The sequence below is a fragment of the Centruroides sculpturatus genome, unplaced genomic scaffold (assembly GCF_000671375.1).
Source record: "Centruroides sculpturatus isolate CEXI.00-Female unplaced genomic scaffold, Cexi_2.0 scaffold1868, whole genome shotgun sequence".
In the NCBI taxonomy this organism is placed as follows: domain Eukaryota; kingdom Metazoa; phylum Arthropoda; class Arachnida; order Scorpiones; family Buthidae; genus Centruroides; species Centruroides sculpturatus.
Window position 1 is genome coordinate 78871 of NW_019386224.1, and position 21389 is coordinate 100259.

At 30.7% G+C, this 21389-nt stretch overlaps 1 protein-coding gene across 1 annotated transcript in view; it reads left to right on the forward strand.

The window, feature by feature from the left end:
- The first annotated feature begins 787 nt into the window (after positions 1-787).
- The window catches only part of LOC111614157 (protein phosphatase 1H-like), a 31392-nt gene continuing 10790 nt past the window's right edge, over positions 788-21389 (forward strand). Inside the window, exons 1-6 of the mRNA XM_023355538.1 lie at positions 788-911; positions 4044-4159; positions 8082-8194; positions 10404-10488; positions 16466-16521; positions 19870-19933. Coding sequence (XP_023211306.1) covers positions 788-911; positions 4044-4159; positions 8082-8194; positions 10404-10488; positions 16466-16521; positions 19870-19933 — 558 coding nt within the window. The remainder of the gene's footprint in view (positions 912-4043; positions 4160-8081; positions 8195-10403; positions 10489-16465; positions 16522-19869; positions 19934-21389) is intronic.

Below are 21389 nucleotides of genomic sequence, written 5' to 3' on the forward strand. Positions count from 1 at the left end.
TGCTTCTGTAGTCTTTTAATAAGTGCCTCAATCTCTTTTCTGTGGTATCCTGGTATCCCTGTTGCGCCGCTGCCTTTTGTATATTATCTAATTCCTCATATGTATCATATAAATTCGTGCGTTGGGTGTACGCTCTTTTAATCCACGCTCTAAACGCCACATATTTAACATGCTTAGTATCTGTCGAATTCTTTGGGATGATAATAGGTTGATAAACCGGTTTGCGATATATGCCTGTCCATATTTCCCCTTCCTTACAAGTAATCGATATATCCAGGAAGTTAACATTCTTCTCACTTTCTTGGTCCAAACCCAAAGTCAACCCATATGGGTTATCGTTGATCTTGTCCATAAAATTCTGTGTGTTGTCATCATTTCTCCACAAGATGAAAATGTCATCGACATATCTGGAATATATTACTATATCGTTTCTAAAGATGGGTATGATACATCTTTCGAGCTGACGTAATACTAATTCACATAGGACAGCTGACATTGGGCTGCCCATGGGGACGCCCCTTCCTTGAAGATAGGTCTTTCCTTCAAAAACGAAAAACGAAGTATTTCCTATTTAATGTTATCTGGGAGAAATATTTAGCAGTTGAAATGCAACCGAATTTGATACAGTGACATTTCAGAACATGCAGAAGATATTTCTGATTAAAAAATTAATTCCAAAATTCATCACTATGGCACTTTTAGCACTATATACACATTTTATTTGTACAAGACACTAAACTATATGGAAACCTCAGTGATTACTGTTCTCATTCTGAAGGTGTTAAACATGAAAGCAGTGAACTATGTTCAACTGGATCTGATTAAAATCCCAACAGATTCAAAATTTAGACATAATTTAAAATCTGACATTGTTCCTATAAATTCTTGGCCAATGAAAATTTTGAAAGGAAGTTTGTTAATAAATTTTTGCAGATCTCAAGGAACTTTCTATTGACAGTTCTGTGTAATTGAAAAAGCGAAAAAAGAACAGAAAGGAAATTTATCAAAATATCTTATGTACATGAAATGAAACCATATCAAACTAAACTATTTGGTTGCATTTGAACTGCTAAATGTTATTTTGGACAACATTGAATAAGGAAACTTTATGATCACCCAATATTTAGAATATTTTATATATGCATAAATTTTATATGTGAAACTATATTTATTATATTGGGTTGTTCGGAAAGTAATTTTGTTTTTTTTACCACTTACGAATTAGTTGTATTTTTTCCGCCATTTTTATTCTAAACCGTATTATCATTATATATTTTGACAGCTAGCATTTTAAGGCTTATTTATAAAAAATTTCGTTTGATTTTGTGCAATTGTTCAATTTTTGTGTCTCATCAAATATGGAAATCAAAAGCAGCATTTTCGACATATTTTGCTTTTTTATTACCAACAAAATAAAAATGCCATTCAAGCGAGAAAAAAATCATGTGACATGTATGGTAGAGATCTGTTGACAGAATGACAGTGCCAAAACTGGTTTACAAAATTTCGTTCTCGCAATTTCAGTATTGAAAATGCACCATGTTATGGATGGCCAATTGAAGCCAATGAAAACAAAATAAAAGGTACCAATTGAAGCAAACTGACGAATAACAACACGTGAAATCACTAAGAGATTAAATTTGTCAAATCGAACTGTTTAGGATTAATTGAAACAAATTGATTTCGTTTCAAAGCTCGATATATGAATTCCATGAGTTCTTAAAGAGAAATGCTCTATTTGGTGGGATATTAAGGAAATTGTTTTTGGAGCTTTTACCAGACAATTTAACAATTGATTTGAAAGTGTACTGCATTCAAGTAAACAAATTGCGTAATATCATCAAACAGAAAAAGCCGGCCGGAATTGATAAAAAAAACAGCTGTGGTGTTTTACCACAATAATGTCAAATTTCACACAAGTTTGGTAACTTGTCAGAAACTGTTATAACTTAGATGCAATCACACCGACCATATTCGTCAGACTGAGCGCACACAGATTATTACTTGTTCTGGTCTATACAAATTTTTTTTAACTGTAAGACATTTACTTGAAATGACAATGTCAAAAATCACTTGGATCGGTTTTTTGTAAGCAACGATCAAAACTTTTATGAATGTGAAATCGTGCTATTACCAGAAACGATGACAACAAATATTTCAACAAAATGGTTGATAAATAATTCAACAAAATATTTATTTATTATAAAAATATTGCATTTTTTCCACTGAAAAAAAAGAAATTACTTTCTGAACAACCCAATACATGTTTTATTAAAGTAATGTTTTGTATTCAGTCTTGTATGCATTTTTGTGCTGTCAGATTGTAAAGGTGAAATTTGGATATTAAAAAAAAATCTTTATTGATAATTAACTGAACAATGATATAGTTCAGTCTTGTAGGTAATCAACATCAATATCAATCAAATCTTACCACTTTTGCTGCAAACTTTTCCGTAAGCATAGAATAACTAGGGTTTTCCTTTGAAGAAAGTTTTCATTGTTGGGTGTTGTCATTTATCATTGAACTGTATAATGGTGATATACTGTAGTTCTTCAGGGCATGAAATACAGTGGTACCTCAGGATACGAAATTAATCCGTTCTGAAACTGAGGTTGTATCATGAAAATGTTGTAAGGTGAATCATTTTTCCCCATACGATTACATGTAAAACCAAATAATTTGTTCCAACACCAAAAACACTCAAATTAAAGCTAAGCAGTACATTAAAAAAAATAACTTCAGTAAGGAAAACACTGAAAAATGCATTTTGTAGTTGTAAATGTATAAATAAGCATAATAGAATAATAATTGATAAAAAAAAATGTAGTTTTATTTGCACTTTACCTTTGAGGGTAGACAATGGTGGAGGTGTAAACTGGTGGCGGAAGAGAGAGAGAGAAGGGAAATGATACTAAAACTTAACTTACTTAATATAATGTAACAATAGCTTAAAAATAACTTAGAAAAGATAAAAGAAATTAGTGTTGTTTTATATATTTTTTAAAAATTTTTATTCACTGTTTTTTGCTTTCTTTCCTTCACTTCCACCAGCCCTTTCACTGGATAGAGGTCACTTGCTAAAATATCTATCCAAAGAGGTTTGGCTTTGCCTACTTTTTAAAATGTTTCTAAAATGACTTAGGCAAATGTCATTACTCCGAGGAGCAATACAGCCAGTGTGAACCTTTTCGGGATATTTTTTTTCAATAAAATCAGTCACTTTCTGATAATACCTCAAGATTTCCTTTATCGAGCGAGATCCTTCCACGATGAAGCAAACACGCGGACTGAGACCAATGAACAGAAATGAATAAAAAATGGTGCTGCAAACTAATGTAACGTCATATGGTGAGTTTTTGTTCGTATTGTGGAGCAAAAATATGTTCGAATTTCAGTCGTATCCTGAAAATTTTGTATGCTGGGGTGTTTGTATCCTGAGGTATCACTGTACATGGTAGTCTTTTGGTTCCAAGTTGGGACTGCTGTGCATTGTGGCCACTTATGAAGTGATAGAACAACAGCATGCAAATGTGTTCTTTCAAAATTTTCTTATTGTCAGACATTGCTGATCAGTCTGTTTCCAATGAAATATGTGATGAAATACCCCTTGGTTACTTTGTTGTATATACCCACATCAAACATTCTATGGCATTTTTTTCAGTCATTTCTAGAAGAAAAAATTGAAATATATAAATTTCACCTTTATGACCTGATATATTTATATGCATCCCAGAAATCTATAACTTTTCAGAAATCCTCAATTGATGATATAATTACTTATAATTACAAATTTACTTAATCATAATACATTTATGAAAATATATAAATTATTAAAAACTATCCAGTGAAATCTATCAGTTAATATCCTCATTATTGAAAAAAAATGTTTGGATCAATTTCTTTATGTGAAGTTGGATGACAAGATGATGTTATTTATGAAACTACATCTTAGGATCTGTTTGGAAATGCTTACCAGTTCAACTGCTGAGAGCAGACATGATTCAAAAATATTATTTATAAAGTTTCTGCTGATTTACTTCAGACTCGCCAATCTTTGAGGATGGGTTAGAAAGAGATCGTCCAAATATTGATTACTTCATTCACTATACTATTCAACCAATTGGAGTTTGTTTGGAAATGCTAACTGATGAAGGAAAGGTAAGAGGTAGCAGGAACAGATGTCATCAGTGTTGATTGATACATTTTTGAGTGCAAGATTAGGCTTTTGGTTGCACTTAACCTAGTGAATTAGTAATATGTCTATAATTACAGTGAATTAATATGTTTTTGTATTGTCATGACATTTTTCTCAAAGCTTTGAAACATATAATTTTCCACTTTCAGAAAGTGTTTGACTTAAAATTACAACCCTCACTCACTTTTGTCCATTAGATGCCATTTTAATTATTAACTAACTGTGTTTTCAGACTGATGAGTCTGATTGCAGCTGAAGCATCACTAGAAATTTAATCAGTGACATTGAATGGCTAAGTTATATGTAAACTATTGTCCATTTAAGTTTTTATATAATAATCAGGTTTATTAACATAAAACCTAATAACAATATTTCTGTTCAATTAGAAAAATGATATCTAGTTAACTGAATATAAAAAGATGATAAATATATTTTATTAAAACAAGATTATAAATGATTTTAATGTTTTAAAATTATNACATACTTAAGTACTAATAGTTCACGAAAATAATAATTTTCGTGAACTATTATTAGTTAAGTATGTAAAAATTTATTACATTTCCTGTTGTACGAGGGTTTTACCCAATTCTCAAACCGTGTCAGAGTGAATCCGTGCTATAAAAGTACCGTGTTATACGGGGGATGGTACCAATTCTCGAACCGTGTTAGAGCGAATCCGTGCTATAGAAGTGCCGTGTTATACGGGGGTTACCTGTATCTTTAGTCCACATTACCTTATATAATCAAGACTTTATTATGTATATAGTATTTAAACAAAATAACAAAATTTTCTTGTTGTACTTTAATATTTTTCATGTCTATTATTATTATTATTAATACAATTGATGGAGTATGTCACTATATAACATCATATTTCAGAAAGTAGCTATACTAAACTAAATGTCAAACTAGTTTAAACTTAAGTACAGATTATGTACAGTATCTATTTTATAATTTTCTGATTATGTTGAAATTTGTTTAGTATGGCTGCTTTCTGTAATATGATATATATTCTTTTAAGTTCTAAATGTTTTTAGATTTTTGTGCAGTAAATGTTATAAGATGCTTAGGCATCTTATAACATTTACTGCACAAAAATCTAAAAACATTTAGAACATGCTTAGGCATCTTATAACATTTACTGCATAATAAGTACTTTAACTATTCTTCACTGGTATTTTATTTCATAGACAAGTTCTGAATATTTATTAATTTTTTCAGTGTATGTATATTTTGTATATTGTGAATGGTACAACTATGTATATGATGTATGTGATTTTGTTTTGTTAGTCAATGTGATGTCTGGTATGTTGTAACGGATTGTTTTGTATTTGATTATAGCTCAGTCAGTATATTTTGTGTTTTGCTCTCTAAGATTGTAATATGTATTTACTAGCTAGATGTGTAATAATTTGCTTGTAGCAGAAGCATTTCATTTCATGTTTTTGTCAAGCTTTTGTTTGTTATTTAGTTATATTGGTATAAATAGGTTGTACGTGATATTTTGTATAGTTTTGGCATGATGTAGTATTTCATACAACTATCATTTCTAATATTCCGTTCGCACCGAGCATTTTGATCTAGATTGTGACCAAGGTTGGTGACTATGCTGTGGTGCAACCTCTCTCAACCGTTTCATTCTTCATTGACTGAAACGAGATTCAATTGTGATCGACTCGAGAGTTCTCGAAACTAGATCCAGTCATAAGAGAGATCTCACGCAGTATTTTCTCGCACGCGTGGGAACAATCCTACGCGTGCGAGAAAATACAAGATGGCTGCAGAACATGTGTTGGGCTACCAACAGAGAAATAAAAAAAGACATCTGAAGAGACGATGACATCTGTCTGTTATTAGATGTATGGCAAGAAAAAGTATTTATTTCTAACCAAAACTTTCATTTTGTTTGTTGGTGTTCGTGACTTACCACATCAGTTTTGTCATTGCATGTAATACCTGGGTTCTTCTCAAATGGACTGCCTGCGTGAACAGCACGACGTTCGACTGGTGACAGTCACAATCCAGATTGTAGATAAATCGAGATTGAAGTGAGTTGTGGATTGTGTGCAAACATAGTATAAGTATTATGTCTTTTAAGATGTGCTATCTGTGGTTTTTTGTGGTTGGATGTCATCTGTGATATGCTTTCCAGGCCAAAAATTGCTTGTGACTGTGCTATAATCAGATCAGTTATATGTAGGTTTAATAATGTATGTTTTTTGACGGTGAGATTTGCAGTTTTATGTAATTGTGATAGTTTTTATTTTTGTAGAAGTATTGTTGTAGTGTCTGTATTTGTTATATGTGAAGATTTATATCTGTGAGACTTTATTCTCTCTCTTTATTAAGGAATTTAAATTTTAATCATTTTATAAAGGGTTTAGAATGATGCTTTCTGTGCTTTGTTAATATTGTTCATGCTTTCTTTTGAGTTGTTTTAATTCTGTGTACAGGTATACCTTGAATTATGTCGTTTGTCAAAAAAAAATATATGGAAAAATAAAAGTCAGGTTTAAGTCATTTTATTCGACTTTATGTCTGTTCGTCACAAATATTGAAGTTGTAATATCACTAGAAAAGTATGAAAAGCACATAAAATCATATTAAAATGTGAAAACATGTATGACTTAGTGTTGTCTTATTTAGCAGTCTTTAAGAGCTCAATATTGGCATTTTCCATGGTAAGTTCCAATATCTACTGTTTGGCATCGTCGTCAGTGCCACTCAATATTGGTAAATTTAACATAAATTAGTTTATTTTTTACTATCGCAAAATAATTTTAATAACTGTATTTGTTATTTAACCTTACAAAATCATCATATTTTATAATGTCTTAGAGCAAATCACATTCACAAATAAAGAGTCATCACCAAATTGTAAACATGTATATTTGCAAGTATGTACATTACGTACCATACATGTCTTCATAAATTTAGATTACTTTTTTCTCTACTATATTAAAAACTAAAATGTATTTGTTTTTAAGCTTAAAATAGATTCTTATTAACCAAATATTATTAAAAATGTATTTATANCCACTTTAAACCCTTGTCCTCCTGAGACGTCTATGAGAATGTCCCGGGAGATCCGACACCAGATGTTTTCAAGGTCATCTAGCTGTGTAAACAATGACTCATCAGTGTCAAATTTCGCAGAAAGGCGAGACAATGGAAAATAAAGTTCAAAGCTTTTTCTTCAAAATTAACGCATTTCTTTCGTTTTTTTTTCAGTTTTAAGAATTTTTTATGTTTAATTAAAAATTCCTTAAAAACCATCCATATGGCAAGTGATTAACATATTGAAATGTTCCATTAGCAAAAATATTTGCTGCTAATCAGAATAATAAATTTCTAGAGATAAGAAATAAAATGACTTAAACATGACAGCTATGAAGAATATACTTTCTAATTATATTCTTATAATTATAATTAATTTTTAAGGTTTCTTTTTGTTAAATAAATGGATGAAACAAGCATAAAATACAATTTGCTGTTATCAGTTGCCATTTTGTTTTAAGAATGCTTGCATGATTGCTCATTTTGCAGTTTTTGTTTTGTGAAATGGTTGTGAGAATCAAATTTGACTTGCTATGAGAAAATAAATTACTTATTGCACTTTGCTTTCATTTTCACTAGAATGTCTGTCTGGACTAAGAGTTCTCTACAGCAAACAAGAGCCAAGCAATTGACTCTCAAATTGGTGTCAGGAATTTGGAATTTTATTTATAAATATTAATTCTGAATTTACTTTTTTTGTTATAGAAATATTATTTGTTTCTGTTGTTTCTATGGGTGGAAAACTTTCATTAAATTTTTTTATTTTATTGTATTGAAATTTTGTTACTTTATACATTTTTTATTAATAAGTTCTTTTACATTTTATAGGATGAGTTGATTGCTAGAGACAAACAGTGTTATAAAATGACTGGAGGTTGTACTGCAATCGTTGCACTTTTTATTCTTGGAAAATTATATGTTGCTAATGCTGGAGACAGCAGGTAAAATTTTTGTTATGAAATGTATTTTTTTTTTGTCTCATCCTTTATGTCATATAACTTTTAATTATATTACATATACAAGGAAGCATAAAATAATTCTAAAAAATGCAGAAGCCTGTGTGTATAATTTTAAAAGTTACAGAATTGAATGAATATGTTTTAGAAAAATTGTAAAACTGGTTTTAATACATTTACTTAATAATACAATTTACAGTAATACAAAATAATACAATAATTTTGTGCTTAATAATTATCAGCACAAAACCTTTCTCACTAATTTCTAGCCGTATTAACAGGAGTACAAACATTTTCAGCCTTCTTAATAGGCCTTCCTCGGGTACACTGGAGCGTCGGTTAGAAGAAGTTTAAATGCTGCCAATGTTCACCCAGGTATCGTCTTACCAGTGACGCCATCGTCGATGATAGGTATAGACGATACCGAGGGCGAAGAATACATACTTTTGGTAAAGAAGGGAGGTGTGCAGATAGGATACTTGCTAAAGTTGGGGGAAAAAATAACATACTTTTGGTAAAGAAGGGAGGTGTGCAGATAGGATACTTGCTAAAGTTGGGGGGAAAATTTTTAAAATAAGCGCGCTACATACAGGAGATGCACAATTACTACAGGGAGTTAGTGGGGAGTGACGTCATAGTTCCTATTCCTATGCACGACCACACCAAGCTAAGAACAGTCGAGACAATTGAAATATTTAAGCAATCCCTCAAAGACGGTTATATCAACAGCAGAGATGCGGACTCGCTCTCCTCCGCTTGGAAATCATTCTTCGACAACCCCTTGAAATAAATAGACCATTCCACCCTCACCGCGTGCAACCGTTAGCGCTCGTTTTTTACTTGTCGCGTTTATTTCCCATTCTGCCTTCCAATCGTAACCCCCTTCCCATCCACGGTCGTTCGCACACCTCTTCTTACTGTATCATTGAATATTTACGGCCTCAACTATGATGTCACTCCCCACTAACCCCCTGTAGTGATTGTGCATCTCCTGTACGTAGCGTGCTTATTTAAAAAATTTTCCCCCAACTTTAGCGAGTATCCTATCTGCACACCTCCCTTCTTTACCAAAAGTAAAGAAGGGAGGTGTGCAGATAGTATATTCTTTGCCCTTGGTATCGTCTATACCTATCATCGACGATGACGTCACTGGTAAGACGATACCTGGGTGAACATTGGTAGCATTTAAACTTCTTCTAACCGACGCTCCAGTGTACCTGAGGAAGGCCTATTAAGAAGGCCGAAAACGTTTGTACTCCTGTTAATACGGCTAGAAATTAGTGAGAAAGGTTTTGTGCTGATAATCTTAGAAATAGTTCTAGCTACATATGCATAGTAACTTAATAATTAATAATACAAATTACAACATGTACTTTATTGGAAAACTATAACAGTGGATTTACAAATTTTAGTTTTTTTAATTTTTGATTTGAAAATTATGGTTTCTTTGTTATTGACATTTAACTCTTGTATCCATCTGATTGGTGAACTGTGTCTACCTTATTGGTGATATACATACATATTAAATTTTACATTTGTTTGTAATTTTATTATATTTTTTCAATGCTAATGAAAGATGCCAATTTTTTTTTTTGTTTTGAAATTTGCTTTTACACTAATTTCATTGAATCCTGAGTATAAATGAAATGTAAGATAAGACGGAATGCAAGTTGAGTTTACATAACTCAACTTGCTTTCACAAAGTCAGAGAATTGGATGTAATGCTTAAATTGTTTAAATGAATTAACTTACTTGAAGAAGGTAATAACAGTTATTCTAATGGTTAGAATAACTATTAACTATGTACAAAAAAGTTTTTTTAATAACTGTTAAAATTTTTTGAAATCAACTGGAGGGGGTTTCATGGGTTATACAAGAAGCATTATTGGATCAAGTGCAGGCTGATGGAAAGATTATACATACCTGATTTATTGTGTTAGTTTTAGTTTTTTTGTGAGTTTCTTAAATTTATATAAGCCTTCAATTCAAAATTTATTATACTAAATAATAATTTAACAATTATAAAATATGATTAATATGGTTTTTGTTTTCAATTTAATTTTTTAATGAAAACTACTAATAAAATTAATTTTTGGAATTTATTACATTTTATGTTGTGAAATAAATGAATTTTAAATATTTAATTTATGATGATATGAAACAAGATCTATAATTTATAAATGAAATTTTTCAGATCTGTGATATGTCAAGGAAATAAGGTAATTCCAATGTCAGCTGATTTTACACCAGAAACTGAAAAAGAGAGAATAAAAAAATTGGTAAGCTATTTATTTCAGAACTTTTAAGAACAAAAATATAATATATCTAAATAGGTGATCAAAATGTAACTTTACAATGTTCACAGTTTAAAAACTGAAGCACTAGTATAAGTTTGATGCAGATAAAATGTAATCATGCATGATTGTGGGACAGTTGTAATGTAGCATTTCAAAATGATGACATGATTAAAAACGTGGTTTTGTGAATAAGTTCAAACAGTTATTTGATTTTTGGAGGCCAAAATGGTTCCATTTGTTGAAATCCATTGTAAGCTTTTACAGGTATATGAGAATAGTGCTGTATACTGTCAAGGTATCACAGGACAACACAGACTGCATATGGCATGAAATACTGTGGGTTTGCTGCAAATAGTTCAATAGGAGTGTCATCATCATCTGCCATACAGCCTGGAACTGGCTCCTGACTGTTTTGTTTTCCTTCATTTGAAGGGATGCATGTAGTTACCATTTCACTGTTGATGAAGTGAAAGCTATCATTAATTTTGTTTTTAATGGATAGGATGAACAAATTTTGATACACATTACAATAAAAGTCTGAACAGGTTGCATTACATGATTTTGTTGAGTAATGGCATATTGCTTATCAATAAAACCTGTATGTTTTCATTTTTACAATAAAAGTATTTATCTTTATTAATGACTTTGTAAAGTTATTTTTTGATTACTTTATTTATATAATATAATATATATCAATTAATTGAAAGGTTTATGATAAAACTACCTGCATTTGTAGACTGTGATGATATTTTTTTAAAAATGTTTTCTTTAAAATTGTTATTAAGAGCTTTATTATTAAGCTTTGTTGTCTTGAACCACTGTTATTACAGTAACATATATGGTTCCCACTTTATGCAAATTTATGTAATGCTTTTTTATTATAAATTGAAAAATATCAATGTGAAAGTTAAATGCTGATCCAAAGTTTCTTCTTATCTTGATTTCTAACATCATATAATTTCTCACAAAGGACAATAACAGACTTTAGTAAACCATCCTTTTATTTCCACTTATAAGTGATATTAAAAAAGTCCTATAAAATAATACTAAACCCAACCCATAAAAGATAGATATCTTTTGTGGTATCATTCAGATAAAAATAAATTAATGTGAAACTTGGTGTTGCAGAAACATGTTGGCAGCAACTAGGGTTATTTGGTTCAAACAATGTTTATTTTCACTACACCACTCACAAAACCAACACCAGCATATGAAAAGAAAATGAAAAATTTACTAACGTTTTCGTTTATGTGAAATAGACATCTTCAGGTACAAACGATATCAAACAAACGGCTAGTAAAAATAGAAAGTTTTTTAAAAGTTCAAATTGATTATGTAATTAGAATACATTGCGTATTTTCACTTTGTAACAATTTTTGTAAATTTTTATTTTATTAAAATATTGGTTTGCTAAAATATATATTATTTAAAATTATTGTGTATGTTGGTAAATAAGTTGATTTCAAAATTCCACCAGTTTAGATTTATACCTCTCATACAGGTTGACTCTCAGATATACTGTAGCCCAGGGGTGGCCAACCTTTTGCATACAATGCGCCAATTTTCTGACAGACGAGTTCAGATGCACCATATAAATCGAACACTTTTTATACAGTCTTACGTTCAATGTTAGGGGTTGATAAATAGAGATAAGAATAAATCTGCTTCGCTTAGGGGAGAAAAGGGAATAACTTAATTACGCAGNTTTTACTTTAATTTTAAGTTGTATTTATATTAATTTGCATAACAATATATGTTAAATAACACACAAACATATGCACACAGAAATGTAAGTTCATTTTTTGTGACAAAGGTCCTGGCTTTTCTAAAATTCTTGTTTTTGCGATAAAGTCATATAGTTTCATTTTTCACTTTTTTCTTTTCTTAAGCAAATGTTAGTGGCAAGAGATCACATCCAAAACACCTCATCTTGCTTTTGCACTCCTTTCAAAATCTGAATCATTCCCTACAATTTGATCAACGATTTCTGTTATCCTTACCAAACTTTTACTAAGGAAATCTGTAGAGAAATTCTCTGGGTTCTTCATTTTCAGAATCACTGTTTTCCAGTTCTACCTGAATTCCTTGTTCTGCCAGTTCTTGAAGGTCGTAGTTGGTAAGGCTCTCACCAGAAACCTGCAGTAACTCCCCAATATCCTGCTCGTCTACATCCCCTAGTGTTGCTGTATCGATTAGGTTGACAATTTGGTCAACCTAACAATACAGCAATAGGCTCTTCTCATTGAGAATTCTTGAATACTTTCAGCCATAACTTCTTCCACATTTCATTCATGCATTTATCAGTTAGTTCTTGCCAAGTGAAGTTGATATTGCCTATGGCATCCATGATGCTATATTTTTTCCAAAACTGCACAAAACAAACATAGATTTAAGGGAAGTACCGTGCTATGATGAATTGCCACTTTTTTTCATAAATAATTGTATTATATATGAATTGATGAAAAGCCGTAATAATTTGAATCGGTGTAAATTTTGAGTTTTTTTTTTTTTTAAGGTTTTGAGCAGACTGCGTTATATTTGATATAACACAGATATAAAGAGTTAAATGAGGCAGCGTTAAGCGGAATCTTACTGTACATAAATAAAAAATAATTAAAATTGCCTATTATGCACATTTATGCACTGAAATACAAATGAAGTTTGGCCTAGACAAATGAAAAACACTTCACATAGAAAAAGGAATCCCAAAGAAGAATAATTTTGCACTTGAAAATGGAGGCATCATTAAATCCATTGATGAGGGCAGTCTACAAATATTTAAGATTCCAAGAGACAAAGTTCACAGAACATGCACAAATAAAACAAACTAACAAAGCAATATAACAAATTAAATTCAGTACTAACTACAAAAATTGATGCAAAGCACACATTTAAAACAATAAACACGTGTTGTCCCAATACTCATACATTCACTTGGAGTTGCACATTAAACATATAAGTATACCTTGCCTTACGTCAGTAATTGGTTCCAGGAGAGGCGACTTAAGTCGAATTTACTTGTCACTAGGCTAAACCACAAATAACCATTCCCAGTTCTGTATTTTATTTATAAATACATTTTTAATAATATTTGGTTAATAAGAATCTATTTTAAGCTTAAAAACAAATACATTTTAGTTTTTAATATAGTAGAGAAAAAAGTAATCTAAATTTATGAAGACATGTATGGTACGTAATGTACATACTTGCAAATATACATGTTTACAATTTGGTGATGACTCTTTATTTGTGAATGTGATTTGCTCTAAGACATTATAAAATATGATGATTTTGTAAGGTTAAATAACAAATACAGTTATTAAAATTATTTTGCGATAGTAAAAAATAAACTAATTTATGTTAAATTTACCAATATTGAGTGGCACTGACGACGATGCCAAACAGTAGATATTGGAACTTACCATGGAAAATGCCAATATTGAGCTCTTAAAGACTGCTAAATAAGACAACACTAAGTCATACATGTTTTCACATTTTAATATGATTTTATGTGCTTTTCATACTTTTCTAGTGATATTACAACTTCAATATTTGTGACGAACAGACATAAAGTCGAATAAAATGACTTAAACCTGACTTTTATTTTTCCATATATTTTTTTTTGACAAACGACATAATTCAAGGTATACCTGTACACAGAATTAAAACAACTCAAAAGAAAGCATGAACAATATTAACAAAGCACAGAAAGCATCATTCTAAACCCTTTATAAAATGATTAAAATTTAAATTCCTTAATAAAGAGAGAGAATAAAGTCTCACAGATATAAATCTTCACATATAACAAATACAGACACTACAACAATACTTCTACAAAAATAAAAACTATCACAATTACATAAAACTGCAAATCTCACCGTCAAAAAACATACATTATTAAACCTACATATAACTGATCTGATTATAGCACAGTCACAAGCAATTTTTGGCCTGGAAAGCATATCACAGATGACATCCAACCACAAAAAACCACAGATAGCACATCTTAAAAGACATAATACTTATACTATGTTTGCACACAATCCACAACTCACTTCAATCTCGATTTATCTACAATCTGGATTGTGACTGTCACCAGTCGAACGTCGTGCTGTTCACGCAGGCAGTCCATTTGAGAAGAACCCAGGTATTACATGCAATGACAAAACTGATGTGGTAAGTCACGAACACCAACAAACAAAATGAAAGTTTTGGTTAGAAATAAATACTTTTTCTTGCCATACATCTAATAACAGACAGATGTCATCGTCTCTTCAGATGTCTTTTTTTATTTCTCTGTTGGTAGCCCAACACATGTTCTGCAGCCATCTTGTATTTTCTCGCACGCGTAGGATTGTTCCCACGCGTGCGAGAAAATACTGCGTGAGATCTCTCTTATGACTGGATCTAGTTTCGAGAACTCTCGAGTCGATCACAATTGAATCTCGTTTCAGTCAATGAAGAATGAAACGGTTGAGAGAGGTTGCACCACAGCATAGTCACCAACCTTGGTCACAATCTAGATCAAAATGCTCGGTGCGAACGGAATATTAGAAATGATAGTTGTATGAAATACTACATCATGCCAAAACTATACAAAATATCACGTACAACCTATTTATACCAATATAACTAAATAACAAACAAAAGCTTGACAAAAACATGAAATGAAATGCTTCTGCTACAAGCAAATTATTACACATCTAGCTAGTAAATACATATTACAATCTTAGAGAGCAAAACACAAAATATACTGACTGAGCTATAATCAAATACAAAACAATCCGTTACAACATACCAGACATCACATTGACTAACAAAACAAAATCACATACATCATATACATAGTTGTACCATTCACAATATACAAAATATACATACACTGAAAAAATTAATAAATATTCAGAACTTGTCTATGAAATAAAATACCAGTGAAGAATAGTTAAAGTACTTATTATGCAGTAAATGTTATAAGATGCCTAAGCATGTTCTAAATGTTTTTAGATTTTTGTGCAGTAAATGTTATAAGATGCTTAGGCATCTTATAACATTTACTGCACAAAAATCTAAAAACATTTAGAACATGCTTAGGCATCTTATAACATTTACTGCATAATAAGTACTTTAACTATTCTTCACTGGTATTTTATTTCATAGACAAGTTCTGAATATTTATTAATTTTTTCAGTGTATGTATATTTTGTATATTGTGAATGGTACAACTATGTATATGATGTATGTGATTTTGTTTTGTTAGTCAATGTGATGTCTGGTATGTTGTAACGGATTGTTTTGTATTTGATTATAGCTCAGTCAGTATATTTTGTGTTTTGCTCTCTAAGATTGTAATATGTATTTACTAGCTAGATGTGTAATAATTTGCTTGTAGCAGAAGCATTTCATTTCATGTTTTTGTCAAGCTTTTGTTTGTTATTTAGTTATATTGGTATAAATAGGTTGTACGTGATATTTTGTATAGTTTTGGCATGATGTAGTATTTCATACAACTATCATTTCTAATATTCCGTTCGCACCGAGCATTTTGATCTAGATTGTGACCAAGGTTGGTGACTATGCTGTGGTGCAACCTCTCTCAACCGTTTCATTCTTCATTGACTGAAACGAGATTCAATTGTGATCGACTCGAGAGTTCTCGAAACTAGATCCAGTCATAAGAGAGATCTCACGCAGTATTTTCTCGCACGCGTGGGAACAATCCTACGCGTGCGAGAAAATACAAGATGGCTGCAGAACATGTGTTGGGCTACCAACAGAGAAATAAAAAAAGACATCTGAAGAGACGATGACATCTGTCTGTTATTAGATGTATGGCAAGAAAAAGTATTTATTTCTAACCAAAACTTTCATTTTGTTTGTTGGTGTTCGTGACTTACCACATCAGTTTTGTCATTGCATGTAATACCTGGGTTCTTCTCAAATGGACTGCCTGCGTGAACAGCACGACGTTCGACTGGTGACAGTCACAATCCAGATTGTAGATAAATCGAGATTGAAGTGAGTTGTGGATTGTGTGCAAACATAGTATAAGTATTATGTCTTTTAAGATGTGCTATCTGTGGTTTTTTGTGGTTGGATGTCATCTGTGATATGCTTTCCAGGCCAAAAATTGCTTGTGACTGTGCTATAATCAGATCAGTTATATGTAGGTTTAATAATGTATGTTTTTTGACGGTGAGATTTGCAGTTTTATGTAATTGTGATAGTTTTTATTTTTGTAGAAGTATTGTTGTAGTGTCTGTATTTGTTATATGTGAAGATTTATATCTGTGAGACTTTATTCTCTCTCTTTATTAAGGAATTTAAATTTTAATCATTTTATAAAGGGTTTAGAATGATGCTTTCTGTGCTTTGTTAATATTGTTCATGCTTTCTTTTGAGTTGTTTTAATTCTGTGTACAGGTATACCTTGAATTATGTCGTTTGTCAAAAAAAAATATATGGAAAAATAAAAGTCAGGTTTAAGTCATTTTATTCGACTTTATGTCTGTTCGTCACAAATATTGAAGTTGTAATATCACTAGAAAAGTATGAAAAGCACATAAAATCATATTAAAATGTGAAAACATGTATGACTTAGTGTTGTCTTATTTAGCAGTCTTTAAGAGCTCAATATTGGCATTTTCCATGGTAAGTTCCAATATCTACTGTTTGGCATCGTCGTCAGTGCCACTCAATATTGGTAAATTTAACATAAATTAGTTTATTTTTTACTATCGCAAAATAATTTTAATAACTGTATTTGTTATTTAACCTTACAAAATCATCATATTTTATAATGTCTTAGAGCAAATCACATTCACAAATAAAGAGTCATCACCAAATTGTAAACATGTATATTTGCAAGTATGTACATTACGTACCATACATGTCTTCATAAATTTAGATTACTTTTTTCTCTACTATATTAAAAACTAAAATGTATTTGTTTTTAAGCTTAAAATAGATTCTTATTAACCAAATATTATTAAAAATGTATTTATAAATAAAATACAGAACTGGGAATGGTTATTTGTGGTTTAGCCTAGTGACAAGTAAATTCGACTTAAGTCGCCTCTCCTGGAACCAATTACTGACGTAAGGCAAGGTATACTTATATGTTTAATGTGCAACTCCAAGTGAATGTATGAGTATTGGGACAACACGTGTTTATTGTTTTAAATGTGTGCTTTGCATCAATTTTTGTAGTTAGTACTGAATTTAATTTGTTATATTGCTTTGTTAGTTTGTTTTATTTGTGCATGTTCTGTGAACTTTGTCTCTTGGAATCTTAAATATTTGTAGACTGCCCTCATCAATGGATTTAATGATGCCTCCATTTTCAAGTGCAAAATTATTCTTCTTTGGGATTCCTTTTTCTATGTGAAGTGTTTTTCATTTGTCTAGGCCAAACTTCATTTGTATTTCAGTGCATAAATGTGCATAATAGGCAATTTTAATTATTTTTTATTTATGTACAGTAAGATTCCGCTTAACGCTGCCTCATTTAACTCTTTATATCTGTGTTATATCAAATATAACGCAGTCTGCTCAAAACCTTAAAAAAAAAAAAAACTCAAAATTTACACCGATTCAAATTATTACGGCTTTTCATCAATTCATATATAATACAATTATTTATGAAAAAAAGTGGCAATTCATCATAGCACGGTACTTCCCTTAAATCTATGTTTGTTTTGTGCAGTTTTGGAAAAAATATAGCATCATGGATGCCATAGGCAATATCAACTTCACTTGGCAAGAACTAACTGATAAATGCATGAATGAAATGTGGAAGAAGTTATGGCTGAAAGTATTCAAGAATTCTCAATGAGAAGAGCCTATTGCTGTATTGTTAGGTTGACCAAATTGTCAACCTAATCGATACAGCAACACTAGGGGATGTAGACGAGCAGGATATTGGGGAGTTACTGCAGGTTTCTGGTGAGAGCCTTACCAACTACGACCTTCAAGAACTGGCAGAACAAGGAATTCAGGTAGAACTGGAAAACAGTGATTCTGAAAATGAAGAACCCAGAGAATTTCTCTACAGATTTCCTTAGTAAAAGTTTGGTAAGGATAACAGAAATCGTTGATCAAATTGTAGGGAATGATTCAGATTTTGAAAGGAGTGCAAAAGCAAGATGAGGTGTTTTGGATGTGATCTCTTGCCACTAACATTTGCTTAAGAAAAGAAAAAAGTGAAAAATGAAACTATATGACTTTATCGCAAAAACAAGAATTTTAGAAAAGCCAGGACCTTTGTCACAAAAAATGAACTTACATTTCTGTGTGCATATGTTTGTGTGTTATTTAACATATATTGTTATGCAAATTAATATAAATACAACTTAAAATTAAAGTAAAATCTGTTTATTTTTGGTTGAGTTTTCCCTATTTACTCTGTTACCCTTTCCCTATTTACTCTGTTACCCTTTCCCTATTTACTCTGTTAAAATGACTTCGTTTAATGCTGTTTTGCTTAGTGCTTTGTCGTCTAGGAATGCATCCCCCTTGTTAAGCGGCGTCTTACTGTATATTATTATGTTATCCATCTACATGAGATGGGATGATACTGTATGTATTGTTTTTTGTTGTGTTTGATGATATATCTGTATTTTCTGTTGTTTAACCTATTGCACAATGGGTTTAGGCCAGACAGAACTAGAATGGACTTAAGAAATATATTTTTGAAAATTTCTTGCCTTATATTTAATTTGTTTATTTTAGTGTTTGTAGTATGTGTCATAAAGTCTGAGTTGGTCTCCACTGTTGCATTGTGTTTTCTGGAAAGAAATTAGTTATTTTTCATATTCTATAGTTTGCATAACAACTGCAAAAACTGTTTTTGTTTGTTTGTCTGTCATAGAATAACTGAATCCATGAGTGGCTGTTCTTCATGTCCCATGTGATTTCTACCAGTGTTTTGTTGTTCTGTATAAATACCTGTTGTTTAATATGCTCATATATTTTGTTTGTGATGCACAATGTAAGTATTTTGTAGCCTCTTGGAAGACACAATGATTGGTCTGTACGGTATAGAATCTTCAGGGTTGTCAGTTTTTGGATTTTTATAATTGAAATAATAAAATTTAAGGTAGATTTTAAAAATTTGCATTTGAAAAATTTTAAATTTAGTTTATTTTCCTGTTGTAAATTTTATTTCCTTTTTGTAATTAGTGTTAATTTCAAATATTATCTTTTCTGATCTTACTTGTTAATATAAAAGAATAAAATATGGCAGAGAATTTTTCAAAGCTATTTGATAATTATTTTAAAGTTAACAGAATTCTGCTATCAGATACAAAAATTTTTATATATTAATTCATATGATAAACTTTAAGTAAACTTTAACTGTATTTTCAGGGCATATAAAATAATTACAGTTGATGATTTGAAATTTCCTTTAGTTTATGGTGAAGGAAAAAGAGTAAGTTGTTATAGATTTTAATATATTTTGTAATTTTAAAATAATTATTGTATTTTAGCTTTGTGTTACATAAAAATTAACTAAGGTAGACTGGGTAAATTTAAATATGATTTAGAAAGTTTTATTTTATACTAAACATTATAGTTATGTATAGTTATGGTGTAGATAAGATTATCATCAGTTTCTGATGATAGAAACAAATATTAAAAAGACTGACAGTTAGACATAAACATTATACAGTCGACCCCCCTATAACGTGCGTTCCTATAACGACAATTCCTATAACGTAGCGAAAAAATTGTAGCAACATTCGTATAAAATACCTCCTATAACGTCGTTTCGCGACAAGANCAAGACTCACAATACATGCATACACTGTAATTTACTATGTGGAGAACACTTATTTTATCTGCAAAATAGACTGTAACGAATTGTGCAACAAATGAACTTGCCAAGACAGACTAAAAAATTTATTTTTCTATATAATATTCTTAATCGCAAAAAAGTCAAATCTGGCAATTTTGCTCAGATATAATTGAAACGCCACTTGTAATCGTCCAATGCGCCAAGTTTGGCACATGCACCACGTTTTGGCCACCCCTGCTGTAGCCTATTAATAGGCCAGAACTGAAATGCCATATTGTAGATGTATCAATGTATAGTAATATATACATATTAATTAAATATCGTAGCCTATGGCAAAAGCATATATATTTATTTATACAAAGGAATAGATAATTGTGATATTTCATAAGGTAGCCTAGATCTTACTGATTTATCAGTTAAAAATTTCATTTTATTGTATGTAACAATGATTTCTAACATTATACCATTGTAATATTAAAAATTAAAATTAATTCTTATAATAGAAAATAAAAATAAAAGTCAAGTAAATAAATAAAACTTGAAATTTCTATTCTGTATCTGGACTGCTGTATGTTACTATGTATATAATTCGTCTCTGTAATCCAAAACGTTTTTGGTAGACGGACTCACAGCAAAACTTTTAGTTAGGAACTCACTTTTATTCTCTAAAAAATGACATATGCATTTCGGGTTGGTATACTCATCCAACCCCTCTTCAGTGCTAATTTTTCAAAAAATAATAAAAAGTTACAATAACCAATACATGACATAAATACATTACAAAATATCATTCCCTACTTACTCTTAAAGTACAAGTTGTGTATGGGCTACCACTATACATCTAAACACCAACCATTTGTTTTCCATTTAAAATGCACTTGAAGTGTTTGCATAACATCAATTCTAAAAACCATTATGCATTATGACTTTACTGTAAACTTAACAAGTGTATACAATAATCAATACATTACATACCTTTAAAATACAAATATCATACAAACAATCAAACAAACTAGCAATACATTAGAATACCACTTTTAAATCAATCGCAATAACTTCATTATTTTATTACTATATAGCGCCCTCTATC